At 49.1% G+C, this 18,579-nt stretch overlaps 2 protein-coding genes across 5 annotated transcripts in view; one reads left to right on the plus strand and one right to left on the minus strand.

The window, feature by feature from the left end:
- LOC141495452 (MICOS complex subunit Mic60-like) overlaps nt 1-5,414 on the minus strand; it is a 38,229-nt gene extending 32,815 nt beyond the window's left edge. For 2 of the 4 annotated variants that reach the window (XM_074196784.1, XM_074196776.1), the window contains exon 1: nt 4,988-5,246. In XM_074196784.1, coding sequence (XP_074052885.1) covers nt 4,988-5,032 — 45 coding nt within the window. In that variant the 5' untranslated portion in view covers nt 5,033-5,246. Of the gene's footprint in view, nt 1-4,987 lie in introns of all 4 variants that reach the window. The other 2 variants (XM_074196804.1, XM_074196794.1) reach the window with 2 other exon arrangements.
- A 6,420-nt stretch (nt 5,415-11,834) lies between these two features.
- On the plus strand, nt 11,835-18,055 carry MRPL35 (mitochondrial ribosomal protein L35). The gene is made up of 4 exons (XM_074196830.1): nt 11,835-12,252; nt 12,922-13,111; nt 16,273-16,417; nt 17,731-18,055. Exons 1-4 carry the CDS (start codon nt 12,231-12,233, stop codon nt 17,917-17,919), a joined length of 546 nt encoding a protein of 181 aa, XP_074052931.1. The 5' UTR covers nt 11,835-12,230; the 3' UTR covers nt 17,920-18,055.
- Nucleotides 18,056-18,579: the final 524 nt, after the last annotated feature.

An 18,579-nucleotide genomic window follows, 5' to 3' on the forward strand; every position in this document is an offset into this window, starting at 1 on the left:
TACTCAGCTATATGACCTTGGGCAAGTACTAAATCCCATTGCCTTGCAAAAAAAAAAAAAGAACAGAAAAAAACCCCCAATAAAGTCAAAAGAAAAGTTCTAATATTTAAAGAAAGGCTAAGTATGAAAAAAAGAGAAGCAAAAGCAAATTCTAAGATGATTAAATTCAGGTTAAGGATGCTAAGTGTTCTCTCCCAAGGCTGCAGAGGTTCCCTAACTTTAAAGAAACACTAAATACCTGTACTGGACCAGAGAAAATTAATTCAAACAAGCATTTATTAAACCATACTGCATGTTAGGCACTGTACTAGGAGATGTAGACACAAAGGGAATAAGTGTGCCCCAGACCTTTGGGGTAGAGTGTTGGTAGAAGGAACTTGGCAGAGTTGATGTCACCAGGTTCCCAAACATGGGGTAGGGCTTCAGCACAGGATATAGGACAGAAAAGAGGAAGGGAGAGCAAGAGAACAAGGAAGAACTCCTGGACATAGGATCAGACTTAGAATAATTCAGGTTAATGGGCCAAAAAGAAAATTGAAGTCAGATGATCAGGATTTCATTCAGATTTTGGTCCTAAACCTTTGATTAGGGGAAAGATGTCTCAACAGATAGAAGTAGGGGAGTGAGGGACACAGTGGACAAAGCATTGGCCCTGGAGTCATGGGGACTTGAATTTAAATTCAGTCTCAGACACCTGAAACCTACTATTGACACTTACTAGGCGTGTGACCCGGGGCAAATCACATACAGAGACATAAAATGGTAACTCAAAAGGCAAGACAGTAAAAAAAAAAATCAAGATTTTTCATTTTCAAAAAATGGGATAGGCTTGTACCTATTTGAACACAGAATCTGATGATTGATATCAGAGTAGTATGAAAGCAAAGCTTTTCAAGAGTGGCACCTAGGGCAGCTAGGTGGCACAGTGGATAGAGCACCAGGCTCTGGAATCAGGAATCCCCCAAGTTCGAATTCGACCTCAGACACTTAGTAATTACCTAGCTGTGTAGCCTTGGGCAAGCCACTTAACTCCATTGCCTTACCAAAAAAAAAAACCCTTAAAAAAAAGTGGTATCTAAAACAAACTAGTTAGACCTCAATGTGGAAGAGGGAAATACCTATTGTTTTTGTCAATGAAAATGAGAGAAGATGCAAGAACCAAGGAGAGAAACCTTGGCAGGCAGCTTTAATCTTCACTTTAATCTTAATCTTAGTGACAGAAAGTCAGGACCACTCTCTTGTGGAAAGGAAGACTAAGAATCTATCAGTAATTTAGGAACCATCATTGTGTCCAATCATTTCATTTTGCATATGAGAAAAGTAAAAACCCCAAATGTAACTAAGAACCCAAACACTCATGATTACTTTAAGACAGAGCAGTGTATTGGTTTCTAAGAATATCAGGCCTTTGGTTCTCTTCAGCAGAGGATATCGGATATCAGTTGAGTCAGTCACTACAACTCAGGTGAGTAACAAACCAACTTCTAGATTACAGGATCATGGGCTTTAGAAGTCGGAAGGGACTTCAGAAGTCATCTAGTCCTTTTGTTGGTGGTGTTGGATCATTTCAGTTGTGGCCAACTCTTAGTGATGACATCTGGGATTTTCTTAGCAAAGATACTTCTCCAGTTCATTTTACAGATGAGGAAACAGAGTATTAAGTGACTTGTCCAGGGTTACACAAATAGAAATTGTCTGAGGCTGGATTTGAATTTAGGAAGACGAGTCTTCCTGGTTCCAAGTCGAGAGCTCTATTCACTATGACACCACCTAGCTGCCATCTAGTCTATACATCAGAAGAATTCACACATAATAAGTGATTACCTACCTCTGCCTGAAGATCTTTGTACTAAAGGTCTGTACAAGAATATGAAGAAATGAATCAAATTTCTAAGACAAAGAGCCATTTCCCAAATAGATAAATGGTCAAAGGATATAATCAGGCAGTTTTCAAAAAAATTCAAGCTATCAACAACTACATAAAAAATATTCTACATCATTAAATTACTATATCACTAAAGAAATGCAAAGTAATATAACCCTGAGGTTCCACTTTCATACCTATTAGACTGGCAAAGATGGCAAATGCCTGGAGACATTACATTAATGTACTGTCAATGGAGCTGAGCACTGGTTCCACACCATGCAAGAAGGCAATTTTGCACTTTGTCCCAAAAGATATTGTTTGCCAAAGTCAGGCTATTGACTATACCCCAAGAAGATCAACTAAGGAAAAGAATCCGTTTTTACAAAAATATCCATAGCAGTTTTCATAGTAGCCAAAAACTGGAAATTCAGAGGAATAGCTAAAAAAATTACAATCTATGAATGCAATAGCGTATCACTGAGCCACAAGAATGACAAAATAACAGATTCAAAGAAACTGGAAATAGCTTTATGAACTGATGCAGAATGAAATGAAATTTAAGAGAATAATTTATAAAATGGCAACATTATTTTTAAAAATCTCTTGGGGCGGCTAGGTGGCGCAGTGGATAGAGCACAGGTCCTGGAGTCAGGAGTACCTGAGTTCAAATTTGACCTCAGACACTTAATAATTACCTAGCTGTGTGGCCTTGGCCAAGCCACTTAACCCCATTAGCCTTGCTAAACACCCCCCCCCCAAAATACTCTGAAAGACATGAGAATTCCAGTTAATGTAATGATTAAATCCAAAAGACTAAAGAGGAACTAACCCCTGTCATAGAGTTGATTATCAATTTAAAATAAATGAAATATACTTTTTTTTTTTTTAGGATTTTTGCAAGGCAAATGGGGTTAAGTGGCTTGCCCAAGGCCACACAGCTAGGTAATTATTAAGTGTCTGAGACTGGATTTGAACCCAGGTACTCCTGACTCCAGGGCCGGTGCTCTATCCACTATGCCACCTAGCTGCCCCGAGATATACATTTTTAAAAAATAAAAGGTATCAATATTATTACTGTCTCTCTTCACAGAACCACCATTATACAGTCATCAGATGTAGCTGTTCCAATCAATTTTGCTTATTTTTTAAATAAAGAGGGCATGATGGAAAACAATGTTATTGTGAAATGACTCATATGCTTTTTTAAAAATTATTAAAAAATCATTGAGAGTTTATATTAGAATGTCAACAGTCATGACCTGTCTACTGTTTCTATGACCCCACTCAAATAAACAGTTGAGTCAAGAATGCCAAGTGGGGGACGTGAACTCCAATGTCAAAGGATCTATGAACTCATTGCTTTGAATATTTCTTTAAATAAAGCAATCAGCTCTCTTGATTCTGTATAATTCTCCAACAGGTTTTCCTATCTATTTCCTATCAACTCATTAGATGCACGAGATTTTTCTTTTGAGTGATCCTAGCTCTTATCCCTAAATGATCCTTCAACAACTTTTTCAAAAGGTAAGAATGGCAGGAATGCCTCCAGTGATGATGTGGGTGGCAACAACTCTAACTGTAGGCATCAATTATGTGGGTGGCCTATTGCAACACTTCAAGGAATGTGAATGGGTTCCCAAATCTTCAGCTCCACTGACACGGATGTCTTCCTAACATCACAAAGAAAAAAAGGTAGTCAAAGGTTTAGTCAAAATCCTCCTCGCTATAACAAAATTTCATTAAAATCTTAAAAAAAATTTTAAAGTTGTATAAGCAACAATGATTACTAAAAGACCAACCACATAAAAAATATGCTATAAATGCAAATGAATATATAAACTACAAACATGAAACATAGCTATAAAATTTGAAAAACTATACATAAGAAACAAAAAAAAACCCAGAAGGGAAGTAGGAATGACGTTTATTGCTTAGAGCTCATGTGTACTTTTTTAAACACATGGAGAATAACTGAGAGCTTGGACTTCCTACAACTCTGTATTTGAATGTGTTTCTGGTGAAGGTCTCTAGGAGCTGGTGGCTTCCAGAGCAGGCGCTGACAGCCGGCTCGGCTCTGCCAAGACCCACAGCTCCCGGCCAAGGGGGCCCAGAGATCCTGCCCGGGCCATGCCAGTAAAGGGCTTCTGGAGCAGGCTCTGGCCTGCCTTGGGGTCGGGAGGCCTCCGGGCCAGGCCGGGGCAGCGCCCCAACACTACGGGCTACAGAGCCAAAAGGGGCCCGGAGCGTGGAGCCCCGAGGTGACCTCCCAGAAGCCCTGGCCAAGGGCGTGAACCCCAGTAATGCGTGAAGGTCCAAAAGGAGGGGTGCGGAGGCCCGGGAGGGGGAAGGGCGGAAAGGACACAGGGCCGCCGGGCCCCCACCCCCGGGCCCCTCCGGGTGACGTCCGGGGCGGGCCTGGCCGCGGCAAGGTTGGGCGCAGGGTCTCCCCAAAGCCCCCCTGCGGCTCTGGACGATTAACGCGAAGTTCCGCGGGTCAGCAGCGGCCCCCGAGTCTTCACGAGGCTACTTGAGGCCCCGGCGCAAGGTCTCCGACACCCCACCTCTCGGGATGCCCCCCGAACGAGTGAGGGTCCCGGGGCAGCGCCGGCCTGGCTTCCGGGAGCCCGCGAACTACCGCTCCCAGCAGCCCCTTCGGCCGCCCAGGCTCCCAAGCCGGGCCATCCAGCCGCCTCGGGAGCCCCGAGGCCTGATGGGAATGGTAGTCCCCGCGGGCCCCGGGCGGAGGGCGCTCGGCCCGCCCCTCGACCTTCAGCCACTGGCTGAGGCCACCCGGGCGCGCCGCGCGCCAGCCGCCCCGGCGCCGGCGGCCCCCATTGGCTCCCGGAGGCGACGGGCGAGCCGCGATTGGCGGGACCCCGCGAGGCCCCGCCCCCGGCCCCGCCCCCGCCCGGCCGCCACCTTCTCCCCGCTCGCCGCCCCACGATCACCCCAATTCATTCTGCTCCAGTTCCCCCCCGAGAAGCGGGCGGCCGCGCCCCCGCGCCCCCGCGCGGCCCGAAGAGGGCGGCCGGCCCTCCGCGAGCGCGCGGCGCCCGGGCCTCGCCGGAGTCCGCCCGCCCTCGCCTTCCGTTGGCGGCCCCGCGCGCCCCCGGCGCTCACCTGGGCGGCGGCGCTCAGGCCCGTTAGCTGATAAACCCGCAGCATCTCTTCGGGCCGGCGGGACGCGCGCCGTGGGGAAGCTGCCGCGAGCACGGGAGGGCGTGGGGACGCGTTCCCCGGCCGGCCCCTCAGCGCCGAGCCCGGCAGCACGCAGGAGAAGAGGGCAAGCCGGCGCAGGCGCGCAGGCGCAACGGCGGGCCGGCCTGACGGGAGACGGAAAGGGGCGGGCCAGGGCGGTCGCTGATCGACGGCCGCGTCGACAAATGGGGGGCGCCGGAGGGGCGGGGCAGGAGGCGGGACGGGCCCAGCCCGGAAGCGTGGAGGACGTCGGGGCGTGGCGCGCAGGCCGACTTCCGGCTTCCGGCCCGGGGCCGCGGCGGGGCCGGAACCGGCTTGAGCGGGTCCTGGGGCTCCGCCGCGGGGCCGGGGCCGGGGCCGGGGCCGGGGCCCGGGCCCAGCGTAGGGAGGACGGCCGCCGCGCGGCGGTTCCGCCCGGAACAGAGGAGGCCCCGCCGCCGCGGGGGCCGCAGTCCCTGAGCATGCGTGGCTCGTGGCGGGGAGAAAGCTATAAGACTCAAAACCTTACAGAAAAGGGACGGCTGAGACCCGCCGCCGCGCGGGGCTGGGGAACAAGCGAACCCGGGGAGAGGCGCCGGAGGGGCACACCCGGGCGGGAGCAGTTTGGGGGGGAAATAGGTCACCGGCTCAGCGCCGCCGGAGCGGGCAGCTGCCCGGCCATGAGCTGGCGAGCCCCCCGAAGCAGGGCCCCGAGCAGCGCGGCTCGGCCTGGGGGAGAGCTTGCCGAAATGGAAAAGGTGGGTGTCATCCCCCAGTCCAACATGTATGCAGGTGAATGCCGTCGGTGCCGCGGAGCCCGGGGCTTCCCAGCGCCGGCCCTGTCCGGCCTGTTAGTCCAGGCCGCAGGACGAGTGGGGGAGACCTCCCCAAGCTGCCGCCTTCTCCCCCTGCACAGTGGGAGGCCGACGGCACAAGAACCTGGCGTTTTGCCTTTGTGCCCAGACGACTGCCAGCCCACCGAGGGCACTGCCACACCGGGACCCTGGAAGCCACGGGCTCCACGACCTTACAGCCTGGAGACGGTGGGCTGTGAGGGGCCCAAGGCCTCCTGAGGACCCAGGGAGCTGTCAGGAGCGCAGGCTTGTAGCACTCCGGGGGACCAAGCTGCATGAATGGGAACCGTCTTGAGGATATTCTCTATGTTTCAAGCAAAGTCAATGGCTATTCCCTATTTTCTGAACTTATCATTTTTTTTTTTTGCAGGGCAATGGAGTGAAGCGGCTTGCCCAAAGTCATACAACTAGGTCATTAAGTGTCTGAGGGCAGATTTGAACCCAGGTCCTCCTGACTCCAGGGCCGGTGCTCTAACCACTGCACCACCTAGCTGACCCCTGAACTGGGATAAGTTTTAACCTCTTGTTTGTAAAGACAAACAAACCTTTTTTAGCCACTCATACAAGCTGTTTCTGGGTAAGACCACAGTTACATCCCTGTTGTATTATGCAGTCTGTCCTTTTGAAGTCATTATCAATGCATAATTGGGGTAATTAAGTATTATTAAAAGTTATATGTATAAAGTAGAAAATGAATCTGAATTTCAGATAATTTTCACATCCACATTTTTTAATCACAAACATTACTCTTAGATACATGCTTGATGTTTTTTGCTTAGGAAACATTTCCAACAAGTTGATTTTTTTTCTAAATTTTTATAAAATTAAATTTTTGTATATAAAAATTACATTAATACATTTAATATAAAATTCCATTTAAAATATAAATTTTTAAAGGAAATTGCCCTTTTCTCCCAAAACATGTAACTAAGTATCAGAATCATAATTAGGATTACAGAACTCTATACTGATTTGCATATATATATATATATATCACCATCCTGTATTTTCTTATGTGAAATCATGCCTTTACTTCCTCTCCTTTCCAAAGTAATTTACTGATCACTGTAAACAACAGTACACCTCCTCCCATAATGTTGCAGAGTCTGTGGATGCCTGGCATATACTCCCTTCTTCACTTGTGCCTCACTTGGCATCCCTGCCTTCAAACCATAGCTCAGAGACTTTCATGAGATCCAAATCTCTCCTACTTCAAAAATGAATTTACAAATTCAATTAGCATTTATATTTGTCTATATCTGTATACTAGGAGATGTGTGAGCTCCTTATGGGCAGGGACCATCCAATTTTGTCTTTATAGCCCTAGTAACCAAGGGCACAATGTCTGGTAAAAAGAATTCTAATAATCATTGTGGAATTGAATTAAAGGTTATACTGTGGAGCAAGGCTGTCCCAGAACTAGCAGCAAGGTGATGAATTTTTAGTCCAAAGCTACACACTTGAAAATCACTTACTACCTGGTCTATCCTGTGTTAGTGGAAGGAGTGTTCACACCAAGATGCTTGCTAGTTCTTGAGGCCCTAAAGTATGATTATAAATTGGTACATTGGTTAAGAATCGTGACATGTGATGTTTACACTTGGGGGATGGGGGTGGTGGTGATTGGATCTAGATAAAAAACCTTGTGTGAGACAGTCCATCAGCAAAATTTTATAACAGTTGATATGCTTTTTGCAAAGTAGTTTACACATATACCTTTCAAATGAACTTCACAACAATCCTATGAAGTTTATATTACACCCTTTAATATCCGAAGAAACTGAGGCTTATGAGAAAGCTTAACTAGTCACATAGCCATTAAGTCTTGGAGGCAAGATCTGACCGTGGATATTCCCACTCCAACATTTATACAGGTTAATACTATAAGAGTTGAGGGAGGGAGGGCGATTATCAGCAGATGTTTCCTTGAGAAGTTAAAGGAACTTTATTATGATGGAAAGACTCCAGGATCTGGAGTCATGAGACCATTGGGGATTGCTTTGGCCAAGTCAACTACTCTCTCAGTTTGCTAAATTATCAAATAAGTGGATTGGAGTAGATGATTGCTAAAGCCCTTTCTGGTTCCAAATTCTGTGACACTAATGAGTGCATTCAATAAACCTTCCATACCTGCTCTTCAGGAGCTATGCCTGGCAAGTCATTTTCTTCAAGGAGTCTACATTCTGAATTGTCAAGAGAATCGTGATTTTTATATTGATATGTGTAATGAATTTAATACAGTTTCTAGAGATCTTTTCACAGTCGGGCTCTTTTTCTGGGAAACAGTGAAAACAGAGCAGTCAAAAGTAATTTGTTAAATCAGGTCAAATTCCTGCATTTTTTTTTGCCTGTGTTAAGTGAATTGGTATAACCTGTACTGTGCTCAAGCAGAATAATGGAGCATCCCCAAGGTTATACAGTCAACTTCATTCCCACAGGACTTGAGGACACCAGTGTTGTCCTACTCGGATAGTCAGGATGACTGTAACTCTTATGTCCTGCCTGTCCTGGGAAAATCACTCAAGTGCCAAAACTGATTGATCTGTGATCCACCTTCCCTTCTTGTTCCCATCATGATCATGTATATATATATATATATATTCTCTTGTCTGAATTACAGCAAGGTGGAGCTCCTATCAGAAAATCTCAGGATTTGAAAATATTTCCTTGTAATTTAATTAAACCTCTGTTTACTGGCAAAATACTATTTCTATTCAAAGTGAGTACATGTGAGATAATTGAAAGGAAGGTCAAGGCAGGGAAGGCTGGATACTCACTGGTGAGATCAGGGTAAAAAGGTGGTCTTGAACTGAGTGAGGAGAATATAAAGAACATTTTAAGTGAAGAAGGAATTGGATTAGAAAATATCCGTTGGAGCATATGTGAAGGTGGGTCGGGGGGGGGGTGGCAACATCCCATGAATCACCTGTCAACTGCCATGGATATATGTGGCTTAGCATAGAAATGATTGGTCTTGGGGAATGATCCAGCAAACCTTGAATGGCCCTTTGGTTCTCCACCCTATGTGATGGTAGCAGTGTAGCAGAGAAAATACTAGAGAACTATGTTCTATAATTGATCCCTCTGTGTAGACCATGTGAAATAACTAACCTTTTACTGAGATGGTTTTACATTAACATTGACCCTCCTCCCACAGAAACTACCCCAAGCCTATCCATTCTTTCATCCCATTATTCAGTTAACTTACCAAGAAGGGGGCAGCAGACTCCCATCTAGTGTATCTTGCTACCAGTCTCAGAGGCTGCCCCCATCCACCCTAAGTGGGGACCTAGGCTCACTGAGATAAGGGGAACCACTTCCTCCCTTACCCTTTTCTCAGCATGCTCCCCTATATAAACTTGGCCTTTCCCCCTGTAAGTTGCTCATTTCCAGAGATCAGCCCAGGTATGATAATCTTAAAGAGTCATTAATTTCCCTCTTTAAGCTTCCCCTTCTTGATGATGACTACCCCTACCTTCTCTCCTGCTATCAGCCCAGTTGCAATGTTCTTGTAACTGTCTTTAATTTCTTTCCTATGCTGCTGCTGCTGATCAGCCAACTGTACTCATCTTTCTTCATTAAGCTAAATCCTCATTACTACTTAATACCTTTTCTTCCTTACCTTAACAGGTCTTTTTTGACTTAACCACTTCTGGGTCGAGTCAGTCCATGAATTTGTTCACACATTATCAAACCTAGAACTAGACCCCCTCCCCCAAATTTCTCCATTATCAGCAGGGCTCCACAGCACTGACTCGATAAGAAAGCTTTTTTATCCCCTTCTCCCTCCAGATTAAGTAGCAAGTGAGAATACATCAAGCAGAATTCCCCGTTAAAAGTGGGAAGAGCAGGAGCTGTCTTCTACTTCAGCATCATGGAAAAAGAGAGGACACTTATCCTCCTCCCCACACAAGCCTGAGTTTGGGGGTGGGGTGACCTCTTCCTGAGATGGACATTTCTAGTCTTGGAGGTCATCTTGAGAGATTGGAGGTTTCTGGATTCTCAGCCAATATAAACCATACCTTAGGAAGAGCCAGAAAGAACTGTTCAGACACTGAAGAGTGGAGAGGGAGGAGCTGGGTGGCACAGTGGATAGGGCACCAACCTGGAGTGAGGAGGACCCGAGTTCAAATTCAGTCTCAGGCACTTATTACCTAGCTTTGTGACCTTGGGCGAGCCACTTAATCCCATAGCTTTGCTAAAAAAAAAACAGTGGAGGGGAAGGTGAAATATTGGTTTGACAATCTACAAAATTTTTCATCCTTTGATGTTGTATTAGCCTCCCTTGAAAGCACAGTAATAATTTTAAATGAGTTATTTTTTGTCAATGTACACTTGTGGATTTTGTGATGTCTTTTCAGTGAAGGCAATAGTTATGCTATACCTAGTCTATATTATACATTGAGTTTCAGTTTAAGAAAATTGTGGACAAAAGTCAAAGCAAAGCATTGCGGGATTCTTTCTGGGGCTGTAGGACAGGGTGTAAAGAGCCCCAGGAAGGCCACCCTTCTCTTTACAAGCCGGAGTATTTCAGGACTGAAGCTAGTCTGAGTGCACGGGTGGTCCAGTCCCTCTGGGCTCGGTGGTGCCAGGGCACGGGGAGCAGCAAGGAGATAACATGTCATATAAAGTAGTAAATGCAGCGTGTAGACCCGTCTGACTAGTGGCGCATAGAGGCAGGAGCATGTCAGTTTAAGAAAACCGGCCCCTAGGCTTGAGCATGGCCCGGACCTGACCAGACCCGAGCTTTACAAAGATCACGGACAGCTTGTGGGAGGAGAGAAGGGGCGCGGGACACAGCGAGGCCAGGCCTCGGCAGCCGCGGATCCGCAGCAGCAGCTCCTGAGCTCAGCCCAAGGGGTCGGGCCCCGTGTTCCAGTTCCGTTCAGGCCCAGGGTGTGCCGGAGGACCGCAGGCCGCTCACTGTCCCCCTCCGTTCACACCGCGCACCCTGAAAGAGTGGGGCACTTGAGGGTCCCCAGAAACCACGGCTCACAGCGGCGTGGCCCTGCACCCCGGGCACCCCCCAGCTCGAGCGCGGTGACAAGTCAAGAAATCCGCTGGAGAAACAAGGGGCGGCCGGGGCCGGGCGCATGGAGCGCAGGGGAGCGCAGGCCCGGGGGCCGGGCACATGGAGCGCAGGCCCCGGGGCCGGGCACATGGAGCGCAGGGGAGCGCAGGCCCGGGGCCAGACGCATGGAGCTCAGGCCCCGGGGCCGGGCGCAAGGAGCGCAGGGGAGCGCAGGCCCGGGGGCCGGGCGCATGGAGCGCAGGGGAGCGCAGGCCCGGGGGCCGGGCACATGGAGCGCAGGCCCCGGGGCCGGGCACATGGAGCGCAGGGGAGCGCAGGCCCCGGGGCCGGGCACATGGAGCGCAGGGGAGCGCAGGCCCGGGGCCAGACGCATGGAGCTCAGGCCCCGGGGCCGGGCGCAAGGAGCGCAGGGGAGCGCAGGCCCGGGGGCCGGGCGCATGGAGCGCAGGGGAGCGCAGGCCCGGGGCCGGGCGCAAGGAGCGCAGGGGAGCGCAGGCCCGGGGGCCGGGCGCAAGGAGCGCAGGGGAGCGCAGGCCCGGGGGCCGGGCGCAAGGAGCGCAGGGGAGCGCAGGCCCGGGGCCAGACGCATGGAGCTCAGGCCCCGGGGCCGGGCGCAAGGAGCGCAGGGGAGCGCAGGCCCGGGGGCCGGGCGCATGGAGCGCAGGGGAGCGCAGGCCCGGGGGCCGGGCGCATGGAGCGCAGGGGAGCGCAGGCCCGGGGCCGGGCGCATGGAGCGCAGGGGAGCGCAGGCCCGGGGGCCGGGCGCAAGGAGCGCAGGGGAGCGCAGGCCCGGGGGCCGGGCGCATGGAGCTCAGGCCCCGGGGCCGGGAGCATGGAGCGCACGGGAGCGCAGGCCCGGGGGCCGGGAAGGATGCGCAGAAGCAAACAGGAGCCGCGTTAAGTGACTGCGGGGCCGGGAGGGTCCCAGCGGCCTCACCCGGGCCGGGCGTCACTGTGCCCGGCCCCGGCCCCGGCCCCGGCCCGGCGCGCGGTCCTGCAGGGGTCCGGGAAGCGGCTGAGCGCCTGGGGGAGGCCTCCGAGCGGGCCCCGGGGGAGCCGGGCCGGAGCCGGGGGAGGAGCCGAGGAGACTCGGGGCGGCGGCCAGGCGCCGGAGCGTCCTCACCTCGGCCGCGGCCCAGAGGCCCGGGGCCCGAGCCCGCCTCGCGGGCGTGTGTGCGCACGCGCGGGGCAAGAGCACGCCCTGGTGGGGCCGGAAGCCGCGGCTCGGCCGCTTCCGGGGGCCGGAAGTAGGGGGGCGGGGCCTCCGGTCCTCGGCGGTCCCCGTAGGAGCGGCGGCAAGATGGCGGCGCGGGCCGCCGCAGGTCAGTGGGGGCCCCGGGCCCGGGGGGAGAGCGCCCGAGTCACCCGGCCTCCCCGGGGCTCCGGCCCGAAGGCGCCCCGGACACGCCGCGGGCCCGGGGGTCCCCGGGCTTCTGCCGGCGGCCCAGACTTGTTGGACCTCCCCTGGGCGGGTGCGGAGGCCGGGTCTGGAGTCTGGAGGCCGGGTCTGGAGGCCGGGTCTGGAGGCCGGGTCTGGAGGCCGGGTCTGGCGTACTTAAGGCTTCTGCCACGGGAATGCGCTAACCAAAAAAGTAACCAAAAAGGAAAACCGCCGCATCCAGGGCCAGTGAGTGGGCGCAACACCGGCCTTGCGCTCGGGGACCTCATTCACATTTGGCCTCGGAGCCCCGCTAGCCGCGGGACCCTGGCCGAGTCGTTTCACCCCAGTGGCTTGATCTGGAGCCGCGGAGCCGCGGGGGAGTGTCGTGCTCATTCTCCAAGCCTGTCTCGTAAGCTGTTGAGATGAGCGGCCCCGTGGCGTGATTTCCTGTGTTCTCTACTTTGCGAAGCAGATATGCCAAGAATTCAGTAAAATCTATGATTGTTTAAATACTCGATGCCTTTTTTTGTTTCACTTGGAAATTTGGAGCCATTGTTTAATGTAAACACGTTCTTAATATTAAGAATGACCTGTCTTTCTGTGTTCACAGCACTCATTCGGCCCCTCAATATTTTGGTTTCATCCACCTTCCAAAGTTGTTCCAACTCTCTGCGTCTGGTTCCCACGCTATCTGGACGACATTTCAGTCAGATTCAAGCACCACTGGTTTCTCCTGTTGCCAAACAAGTCCCACCTGCTACAAGTCTGATATGTAGGCGCCCTCCAGCCATCCTTAACAGGTATAGTCTGTTTCAGGAAGTTCCATTTAGTTAAGCTATAATTAAATCAGACTAGTAAAATTCTAAAAGACAAGATGTGGAAACATACGTGGGAACAGATAATGATTTTCTCTGTTACTCCCTACATTGTATTATTTTAGGCCTTTTCTTACTGCAGATGAAAATGGGGAGATATCATCCACAGAGCAAGGATGACAGCCCCGGTGCTGGGGCAGGTGTTCAGCACAGGTGGTTGTATCAGACATTGTACCATCTTCAGTGTTGGTGGCAAAACTGGAGGGTTGGCTAAATTGCACATCACAAAATAACATCCCTTGGTAGTGGGTTATTTAATCTCTGGGGCAAATCTCCAGGACCAGGCAGCCTCTAACTTGGGGCAGCAGAGACGGTCTGACTACCCCAGGCTCCAAGGGAAGATATCAGCCAGCATGGGTTGAGTGCCTGCTAGGGGCTGTCCTGGGTGCTGGGTCTAGAGAGAGAGAGATGAAGGCACTCCCTCCCCAAACCTGGCCCTCTGTGTCTCTTTGAGCTTCACTCTGCTCACAGGCCCATTTTCACTGGAACTGTTTGTCATTCACACCTCCTCTACCCTTCAGCAGTGCTATTGTGAACCTTATTGAATAACCTCCTTTTAATATGTGGTATGCTGTACTAGCTTTTTTAGATCTCTTTGGAACCTGACTCTCATATGTACTACCTGTCTCCCTCCTTGCTTTGTTATACCTCCAGCCAAGGCTTTAATAAAAAATATGGAACAACAGAGGGTCCAGAACAGAAACCAGAACCTTCTGTAAGAGATCTGTCCCAAGTGGACATCAATTCATTAATGACCACCCAATTTTCCATCCCATCTGAGTTCAACCAGTTCCAGCCCCACTTCACTCTAATATTATCTCCTCCATCTTGTTCACAAGAATCCATGACAAAATTTTCCAGACACTTTTGAAAATCAGATTTCCTTTCCCTGAGCATTTTCTTGCATCTAATAACCCTGCCAAATAAGAAAGTGAGTTTAGTCTGGCATGTTGGTTGTTTATTTTTTTTTTTTACAAGATCATTTCTTTTGATGCCAGAAGGCATCAAACATGGTCTAGCTGATATGATCTTTCTTTAAAACCATGCTGATTCTGAGTAATCATTGTTTCTCTTTCTAAGTAGATACTCACTGTTTGTGCTCTGTCCCTTTCATAATACTGTCTTGAATTTTGACAGGAATTGGAATCAGATTCGCTGGTCTGTAGCACAAAGGCCCCACCCTCTTCCTTTCATCAAAAAATCCACATGGGGTTGGTTGGCCCAGCTCTAGACCTCTAGGACCTCTCCAACTCTGCCACAGTGCTTCAGAAATCATGGACAAAGAGCTCTTGTTCATCCTTTTTGTTCTTTCCTTCCAAATCTAAAGATCATTTTCCTTAGTAAAGAAAATTGGTGCGGAAGGGAATGTTGAGCAGTTCTGCCTGAGCATTGATCCCATTCCATTTTATACCTTTCTCCTATCTCAAACAGCTTCAAAACAAAACTCCTTTGTCTTTGGAGTATTTGCTGTTCATCTTTCATTGTCTGTCTTTGTTTCTATCTAATATGTGTCTTTTATTAAAACTGATAAGTTGGTTGATGCGTTTGCTGAACAACAACATTGCTCTCTGGAGAGCTCTTTCTGCATCATTGAGATTATTTCTACCCAAGAATTCCATTTTTAAGAACTTTCTGTGGGTTTGCAGTACTATTTAACATTTTTCTGAACCCTGTTAGTTGTACACTCAGAATCTAACATGCATAGTATTCCCAGTTTTTCCCTTCTTTTCTGTCTTGTACTCTTTTTTTATTTTTTCCATCTCAATTGAGGGCATTCGTTTGAGGGATCATGCTTGGTGAGGACTGGTCTCCCAAAGGGAAACATCAGTTGAACTGAGGAAAGGCTGAGCTTTTTTTAAAGAGGGGAAAGATGTAGGAAGATGAGATAATCATGGACTTTGTAGGTATAGAGTGGTAGCTCTGAGAGCAAAGTTAAATTAACTAGAGTAGATAAAAGATAAGATGAGGGGCAGTAGCTCAAAGACCAGATCCTTTCAGACTAGGCCAAGGATTCATTGTCTTATTGTTGAGGGGGGAGGTTGTCTTATGCCTGGGGGCAGGAATTTTTCTGAAACCTTGCCATGGGGCAAGGTCTTCCATTGAGGTTCAATGACCTCATTTCCCACCTCAGGAGGTAGGAGTCTAAATTCTTTTGGGGAGTAGGGAGGATGCCTCACTGGGTCCCTTCCTCGTGGAGGGAGATGGTTTAAATAATGTTTAGGGAATATAAGGGAAGTCCCTATAAGGGTGTAGCCATCCTGCACTATCATCTGGTGTTTTAGACTCCAACCTAGAAGATACCATTCCTAGTGAGCAGATTCAGGATGCATGGACCAAATATGAAAAGAGGGAAAGAGAAAGAAGGATGACCCTGACAGAATCTGGGCAGTCCCTATTGGTGAATGAATCTTACAAATAAAAGACTGGCAAGGGAAGGGTGGTGACAGCGAAGCAAATTCAGATGTGTTAAGAAACATCCAATGCAGTTTTGTGATTTAGGTATCTATCCAATACTCTTGAGATGGCATGATGTTTCCTCAAAAAGTTCCTGTCATTTTTACTTTTATGCCTTTCCTCCTTCCTGATTAGATCAGGTCTAGAAGAAAAATATCCCTTCTCAACCCCTTTACATTTTTAGAGCATGCAGTCATTAAGGCAAGTCAGAAACTGAGAAGCATCTCTGCTTTTGGCAAAGAGCCCCCCCCCCCCCAATATCTGGATAGTTGAAGGCCCCTATAGAACCATCTTGACCTTGGTGCCATGTTAGTGATCCCCACCAAGACCTAAAAGAAGCCCTTGCCCATAGATATAGGACAAGTGGTCACTGGCTGGAACCACAGAAGAGATTGGTCACTAAATCCATTTTTATTATCTCCCACCCCACCCTCCCTTTCTTTGAATGACACCTATTGTAGATTAAGGATTTGGGAACTTGAAGATCATTTGATCCATCTAACCCCTTGGCCAAAAGTGAACTTTCACATCCATTTCCTGTGCTGTTGGACTGATTTCTTGGTGCTCATTTTATCACTTGAAATGCTGGTGCAGTTGAGTTTAAGTGAAAGTTGTTTGTTTTCATCTTTTAGTGTCACCCCTTTGCTTCCATCTGTACTCCAGCCACCAGTCAGAACATTAACATACTATAGTTTGAGAAAAGGAAAAAGGAAGTCTGTGAAAGCTGTCCTCTTCAGGTTTCTCCGATTGCACTGTGGTCTTTGGCTGAGGAAAAAGGTGAGTGTTCCTCCTCATACTGTACAGAGAGAGACATGCCTAGACCACGTTGCTTGTGTCTTGTCTGTTTTCATATGCTTTTTTGGTAACAAAGCGAGGCTTCTCTCTCTCTCTGGTCACAGGACCTGTGATTTAGAGCTGGAAAGGACCCAGGAGACTCCCTCTCTCTATGGGACTTTCCTGACTTGTGCATTGGTGAAGCACAAACCCACAGCTGTCCTGGTGTGTGACTCTTCTCTAGCCTTGGCAGCAGCTCTGCCCTAACCTTTGGCTGTGAGTGAATCATGGATCCTAGTCCTGGCCAGGTCAATAGAGGGATGACAGATATGCACAAACTCTGGCCGCAAGGTTCTGCAAAGACCAGTATTGCTATCAGGTGGTCCCTGGGCATAGTGCTAAATATGGAAAATATTTCCTGACTTCTTAGTTTATCTCATGAAGGGACTTCAGCAGGGAATTTGAAGATGGACAGAGTTTAGAGACATGAACAAAACAGGGGTTCCACTTCTGGGTGGCCTAAGAAAGGGCGAACCATCCCAGGTCGAAAGATGTAGTAGGCTAAAGTTTCCCTGCTAATTCAGGAGGGCCAAGACCCTCCCAAGGAGCCCTAAACCAGAGAGGAGACCACCTAGGCTTTGTTTTTTATCCTGAAGATCACATTCTATGCCTGCCAGGATAGCAGCCTCTCCTCCTCCCGTCCCCAGCATCCCATTTCTTGTCTCCCTTCTCCTGTGAAGGCCCCTCCCCCCTCCCTCCATCAAAGCTCTGTTCCAGTTCGAGTAGCCGAAGCCCCTTCTGCTGGTCAATTATTTGATTGGTTGTCGTTTTTTGCTTTGTGTAAACCTTGTAGTTTCCTTTGGGATTCCCACATATCAAATGTTCCCTAAGTTAAATATGTGAGGTTGAAGCGCGGATGTGGAGATGCTTCAGGATGCCCAAAACATCTGCTGAATCGTTGCTGAGGACCACAGTTCTTTGTGGGGGTCACTGGGCTAGTTGTTAGTGTTGGGGAGAGTTGCCTGGCTCCTTGCTGAGATATCCACGATCCCTGGTGGCTCATGTGGGAACCCTCCCAGTTCTCTGACCAGGTCAGACTGGGAGTCCCTGTGATTACTGTCACTCGGTGTATTTTGGTGCTGTGCCTGTTCTAAAAAGTTAGGAAGAAGCAGGTGAGAAATAAACAGGACCGTTCTGGAGAAGAGGAGCTGACCTGCCAGGGCTTTCCATCACTTCTCCTGTAACTTCCTGGGTTGACCATGTAGATGTAGATTGTTGGGAGGACAGTTAATATCTTTGTCATGTTGTTTCCACAGGCGGGTTACAAGAAGAGGTTATGGAAAAAGAAGCCCGCACGGAAAAGACGCCTCAGGGAACAGGTGTTCTGCAACAAAACTCAAAGCAAACTGCTTGACAAAATGACCACATCTTTCTGGAAGAGGAGGAACTGGTACGTCGATGACCCCTTCCAGAAATACCATGATCGCACCAACCTCAAAGTGTAGGCCTGTGCACCCAGGATGCTTGGGACAGAGCGAGGGGAATCTCTGATTCTCTGTACATCTTTATATTGCTGTACAAAGATGAATAAGGAAGATGGTTTAAATACGGAATTCCAGAATAAATCATACTTGATGACAAGTGACTGTTTATTCATTATATTGAATTTTGTGGAGAAAAGACTGTTAGCATAAACTGAATTATATTAAATAGGTGTTCTTGTTGACTGTAGTTCTAAGGTTCTTAACTTTGTTATTTTCTAAGGATCTACTGAGTGGGTTCAAAGTGGAATGAAAAGACTCTGCCTTCATAGGGTTCCAGTTCTCATGAAGGGGAGCTACACGTACCCAGGAAATTCAAAACAATCCAGCCAGAGAGGTTTCCTACAGAAGTAGCCCTTGGAACTGAGTTCTGAAAGTTCTCTTAAGAGCAGAGGAAAGCATCCTAGGGCACTGCCTGGGCAAAAACACAAAAGGAGAGGAGATGTTAGGTTCAAGAAGGCCAGGGGCAGCTAGGTGGTGCAGTAGATAGAGCACTGGCCCTGGATTCAGGAGGACCTGAGTTCAAATCCAGCCTCAGACATTTAATAATTACCTAGCTGTGTGACCTTGAGCAAGTCACTTAACCCCATTTGTCTTGCAAAAAAAAAAGGCCAGTTTGGTTGT

Source organism: Macrotis lagotis, chromosome 1, assembly GCF_037893015.1.
Source record: "Macrotis lagotis isolate mMagLag1 chromosome 1, bilby.v1.9.chrom.fasta, whole genome shotgun sequence".
Taxonomy (NCBI): Eukaryota; Metazoa; Chordata; class Mammalia; order Peramelemorphia; family Peramelidae; genus Macrotis; species Macrotis lagotis.

Excerpts from the sequence above, each read along its gene's own strand:
- MRPL35 (XM_074196830.1), top strand. The coding sequence starts at position 12,231 with ATGGCGGCGCGGGCCGCCGCAG. Across the intron at positions 12,253-12,921 it reads GGCGGCGCGGGCCGCCGCAG|CACTCATTCGGCCCCTCAAT; the intron begins GTCAGTGGGGGC and ends CTGTGTTCACAG. Across the intron at positions 16,418-17,730 it reads GTCTTTGGCTGAGGAAAAAG|GCGGGTTACAAGAAGAGGTT; the intron begins GTGAGTGTTCCT and ends TTGTTTCCACAG.